General features: G+C 38.4%; 1 protein-coding gene across 3 annotated transcripts in view; it reads left to right on the top strand.

The window, feature by feature from the left end:
- The first annotated feature begins 5,698 nt into the window (after positions 1-5,698).
- ABCB7 (ATP binding cassette subfamily B member 7) overlaps positions 5,699-6,000 on the top strand; it is a 106,868-nt gene continuing 106,566 nt past the window's right edge. Inside the window, exon 1 of one of the 3 annotated variants that reach the window (XM_002831820.5) lies at positions 5,699-5,963. In XM_002831820.5, coding sequence (XP_002831866.2) covers positions 5,796-5,963 — 168 coding nt within the window. In that variant the 5' untranslated portion in view covers positions 5,699-5,795. The remainder of the gene's footprint in view (positions 5,964-6,000) is intronic. The other 2 variants (XM_009234996.4, XM_054544736.2) reach the window with 2 other exon arrangements.

The following is a 6,000-nucleotide window of genomic DNA, read 5'->3' as shown; positions in this document are numbered from 1 at the left end:
CTGGGTCACTGCTTTATAATACATAGGACTGCCCACAATATTACAGTGAAAACAGATTTGGTATGCCCCCTAAATCCTACAGGTGACATTGACACATACAAGAAAAGGCAGCATAGTTTAGGTTGGCAGCATAGACTTTAGTGTCAGGTTTAGGTTTGAGTTTTGACTCCGCTGTTTACTAGGTAAGCAATCTTGGGAAAGTTCTTTAATGTCTGTAAGTCTCAGGTTACATCAGCAGAAAAAAATGGTGATTATAATATTAGCTACCTCATACAATATTTGAGAGGATTATATGATTATGTATGTAAAGCAGTAGCTACTCCCTGTTACAGATGAAGCACTCGATAATTAATAGCTGTTATTATATATGAGGATTAAGATATTATTTTGCATGATATGCAAAGAAACCAGCTCATTTACAAATTTGTAGAAGATTTTTTTCCCCTGGAGGTTAAGCATTAAAGTTTACTAAAATCTCTAAATTTTTATTAAGTTAAAAAATAACTAAAACTTTGCATTCATTTTTAAAATTGAATTTTTATACAAACAACTATTATTAAAACCCTCTATGGCATGGTGATAAGGAGCATGGGCTCTGGAATCAGACCTTCTGGATTTGGATATCATCTCTACCACTTCCAAACTACTTGGGCAAGCCCAGAGCTTTCTTTCCTCATTTGTAAGGTGGAGAGTATAACAGAAACCACTCTTTATGTGCGTTGAGTGGATTAAATTCAATGATGCAACTTAAAACACCCGGTGCAGTGTAGTGCAGTGCTTAAAACAGAATAAATGCCCAATAAATATTCCCTTCAAAAAAGGGGAAAAAAAAGTGATAAACATAACTTTAAAACAACTACTTATTTTGTACAATGTTCTCCTAAAATCTCAATAGTAATAAACGTGTGTATGTGTTTATATATTCATACACATAAATGTATATATATATGTTTGTTTCTTCTTTATTCAACATTATTTCATATATACTTTCCCATATACAGTATCAACGCAAGTCCATACATATACTTTTCAAATAATAGCTGCTGAGGTATTTCATTGAACTGCTTTTGGAATACTTGGAATTATTTTCAAAAGTTGCACTGATCATGGTGGCTCATGCCTGTAAATCCCAGCCATTGGGGAGGCTGAGGCAAGAGGATCACTTGAGGCTTGGAGTTTGAGACCAGCCTGGGCAACATAGCGAAACCCCACCTTTAAAAAATTTTTTAAATGTATGTCAGGCACGGTCGTACGCACCTTAGTCCCAGCTACCTGGGAGGCTGAAGTGGGAGGATCCCTTGTCCAGGAGCTTGAGGCTGCAGTAAGCTGTGATTGCAACACTGCACTCCAGCCTGAGTGACAAGAGCGAGACTCTGTCTCTAAAAAATAAATAAACAAAGTAAAACAACAGAAAAAGGTGCTATTATTACTAACACTGATATAAACATCTTTATGCAATGCATCTTATTTTGGGGGAAGGGTAATTTTGGGCTGCATTTTTTAAAGTGTAAACCAGGTTAAGAGGTATACAATAGAGACAAGAGGGCTAACTGACAACATGTAAGAGACACTACCCTACAGACTCCAAACACAGACAAGTTGGTTAAAAGTAGCAACAAAAAGACCCACAGTTTTTAAAAAATGCATAGTTGAGCTTGAAAGCAAACAAAGGAAATGTCTAGAGGTTAGAAAACGAAGAGGAAAATCACAGCCAGATTGACCTATAATTTTCTTGTATGGTCCTTGTCCATGTATTAAGTTTATACTAGCCTCATAAAATATGTAGGTCATCCAGATAATCATAGTGGATTAATGAAACCTATTTATCGCCTTTTCCTTACAGACTCCACCAAAATAATATAAAAGAATAAAACAGAAATAAATCCACAAGGATAAAGAGACTAGGATTAGAGAAGGGCAATGCCAGGATCTTCAACTAAGTCATTATTTTTAAGATCTAAGGCAGGCCGGGCACAGAGGTTCACGCCTGTAATCCCAGCACTTTGGGAGGCCGAGGCGGGTGGATCACGAGGTCAGGAGATCGAGACAATCCTCAGTGAAACCCCGTCTCTACTAAAAATACAAAAAATTAGCCAGGCATGGTGGCATGCACCTGTAGTCCCAGCTACTCAGGAGGCTGAGGCAGGAAAATCGCTTGAACCTGGGAGGTGAAAGTTGCAGTGAGCGGAGATCGTGCCACTGCACTCCAGCCTGAGCAACAGAGTGAGACTCCGTCTCAAAAAAAAAAAAAAAAAAAAAAAAATCTAAGGCAAGTATGGTAAAATCTTAAGCTATGACTAAGCTGGGTTGTAGGTACATGGTGATTACATCTTTCTTTGTAATTTTCAGTTATGATTCAATATTTCCAAATGTTAAAATTACATGGAAAATAAAGAAGTTAGTTTCAGAAAGTGATACGTGCTCTAAAAGTGCCTCTCAAACTTGAATGTGCATGTGAACAACCTGAGGCATTCTAATTAAAATTCGGATTTTGAATCTTTAAGTCTGGCATCGGGCTTGAGATTCTGCATTTCCTTTTTTATTGCTATGTAATAGCTGTACATATTGTTGAAGTACATGTGATATTTTGATACATGATGCATATGATATCATAAACAATATATACAACAAGGTAATAATCAAATAAAGAAACATTTAGCTTTTCTTTATGTTGGGAACGTTCTCTTTCTTCCAAATGTGGTGTACATACACAATAAAATATTGTTCAGCCATAAAACAATGAAATCCTGTCATTTGCAGCAACATTGATGGAACTGAAGGTCATCATGCTAAGTGAAATAAGCCAGGTACAAAAAGACAAATACCACATGTTCTCAGTCATATGTGAGAGCTAAAAAAGTATATCTCATGAAGGTAGAGGGTAGAATCGTGGTTATCAGAAGGTAAGAAGAGCAGAAGGGAGGGGACAATGAAAAGAGGTTGGTCAATGGGTACAAAAATGTAGTTAGAAGGAGTAAGACCTAGTGTTCTATAGTACAGTGGGGCAGGTGACTATAGTTAACAATAATTTATTGTATAGTTCAAAATAGCTAAAAAAGATTCTGCAGTTCTAACAACCTCTCAAGTAATGCCAATGCTAGTGGTCCATGGATCACATTGGAATAGCAAGATTTTAAGAGAAATAACACAAGGCAATGGTGATACAGAGTGGTGGGGACAGGGGGTGGCCTCTTTAGATAAGGTTCTCTTGGAAAGCTTCTCTAAGCAGGTGACATTTGTTTTGAGACCTGAATGATAAGAAAAAGTCATTTAAAAATCTACAGGAAAGATATTCCTGTTAGAGGGGAAAGCAAGTGGAAAGGTCCTGAGGTGAGAATAAGTTCTGGTATTTTTTAGAAACAGAAGACCACTGTGGCCTTCTTAAATTGCTCAAGTGTTTCTTCCACATTTCAGGTGTTATTACGTGAAAAGAGCACTATGTTTGGAGTCATAAAACCTAGGTTTGGTCTCCATCCCATTAGCTCTGTGGCCTCTGACCTAGTCACAACTTTTCTTAGCCTCAGTTTCCTCATAAATATGGGAATATTAATAAATAATACCTATCTTCCATGGTCGATGTGAGGATTCAATGAAATAAGGTATGACAAAGCAGACTGTAAGTTACAAAATACTATACACATTTAAGTATAATTATTGCATACATAAAGTGCTATCATGTGATCTGTGGTTGTAGCAGCTATTTGTATCAGCTTTTATTGTGTATACCTCTGTCTCTTTAATTTATGTCAGACAGTTATGTGTCAAGTTATTACAGGCTGAGTTGGCCTTTTTGTTGCTGCTCTTCCCCAGCAGTGTGTAACTCTTATTATGCTTCAAGTTCTATTTCTGGGTGCCCTGGAAATTTTCTTTGGCTTATTTGGCAAATAAATATTTGCCTCACTTTAGCTCATCATAGAGTAACTACTTGGGTATTTCAATGTTACTCACACTTTTTGATCAAAAGAGTTGGCTTACAATGAGCACTACTTTTGGAAAAAAATAATTTGGCTCCATTCAAAGACTTTACAACTGGGTGGTAAGATTCAGTGGCAATATTCAGCCCTAAGAGAAATCATTAGTAGAGTCTAGAGTTTCTCTAATGTATACTGTAGCTGTCTAACACAGAACAGATGCTGAATAAATATTTGTTGATGACAATATAGTCATTAATATGAGGCCATTACTGATCTACTGTCAACAATACAATAATAAGCTAGAAACATCCAATTAGTCACTAAGTCCTGCCAATTCCATCTCCTAATTGCCCTGCAATCGATCTACTGCCACTGCTACTGCTAGGTTGAGGCCTTTATTTTATGACTGAACTATTGCATTAACTTCATGACTTCAATATGAACTCCGTCCAGTCCAACCTTCTCACTTAAGCCAGGGTAGCTTAATGGACATATAAATCTGATCATGTTACTCTCCTGATTAAAACTCTTCACTGGCTATAGGATAAAGTATTAACTTCTTAGAATGAAATAGAAGGCCCTTTACCATCAGGTCTCTGTTCACTCAGGTTAACCTCCTACTACTTTCCCAAACCCCATAGACTCCTGAACCTGAAAATATTTTCTTATGCCTTCTTGCTTTTAACATGTCATCTTCTTTACGTGTAATTGCAGTCAACCTCTTCAACTTGAATTCTATTTTTCTTTAAATAACTAGCTCAAGCATCCCCTTGAATGAATCCCAGAACAAAAAAGCTAACTGCATGGGCTACAAATTTCTGTTTTTCTTTATCATACTTACTAGTCCAAAGTACCTCTTCATAAGAAGTCCATAATTATTTGTCTCTTTTGTGTGAAAAGTTGGAGAATGCAGCAGTGAATATAAAATTGCAACTGCATTATTGTCTCCGGGGTTTCACGTAACATTTACAACTGAAAATGCAGTTTCCTAGATAACTGTAAACAAATTTTGACATTTTGTTGGATAATAGTGGTGACAAAAGAATATAAGCCTGTCTTTAAACATGGTCTTCTCTCCACACATTTCACTTTACCACCCTTCAGCCAACCTAAGCGATTTTTCAAGAATTAGGGACGCTGCAAAAACCAAAGCGAAGAGTTAGAAAGAGTGACAAAACTAGTAAAGATGTCTGTAGTCTCTCTCTCTCTCTGTGTGTGTGTGTGTGTGTGTGTGTGTGTGTGTGTGTGTGTGTGTGACTGTCCCACGAGGAACAGACCAAAGGAAAACTGCCCCAAGGTTTGCTCAACAGAGAACAATCAGCAAAGTAAAAGTCCTTACAGGACAGAGAAGCAGTAAATCTTACAGCTGAAGCCTCCTCCCAGGGGAAATTAACGTCTGTAGTTTAATCTTTCCTTAATTCAGAGGGGAGTGAAGATAAGAATATGCATAGGGAAAATGGAGAGAGAGGAGCGTGACATTGAGTTGGAGGAGGTAAGACAGTATTATGACAGACAAGATGCGGTTGACAGATTTAGCAGATACGATATTTGGGACACACGCATGAAGAAATGATTCGTTGTTTACGTGAAATTGAAACTTAACTAGGTAGGCATCCTGTATTTCATCTGGCAACTCCAGGAAAAGAGAAAAATACAGTGTTACTCCAATATTTCCGGTTGTGTAAGGAAAACAATCAAAGCTCGGCTCTAAGGAAAAACAAATAAAAGAGGCTGCGCAAATGCATCCGAATCTTCAAACACAATCCATTTCCGGTCTGGGGCCCTGGGAAAACAAGGAGAGGAGAGACAAATAAGGTAGCCGAATTCAGTCCGCCAGTGTCCCATAATCCTCTTCTCTCTGTTCCTCTTTCCTCGCTCAAGATGGCGCTGCCCGCGGTGCATTCTTGGCGCTGGGCGGCCGCGGCGGCTGCTTTCGAAAAGCGCCGGCACTCCGCGATTCTGATCCGGCCTTTAGTCTCTGTTAGCGGCTCAGGTCCGCAGTGGAGGCCACATCAACTCGGCGCCTTGGGAACCACTCGAGCCTACCAGGTGAGATGCCATTGACATGGAAGAATAGGGTGAAGGG

This window comes from Pongo abelii, chromosome X, assembly GCF_028885655.2.
Source record: "Pongo abelii isolate AG06213 chromosome X, NHGRI_mPonAbe1-v2.0_pri, whole genome shotgun sequence".
Classification (NCBI taxonomy): Eukaryota; Metazoa; Chordata; class Mammalia; order Primates; family Hominidae; genus Pongo; species Pongo abelii.
This window is presented reverse-complemented; position numbering and strand designations above follow the sequence as displayed.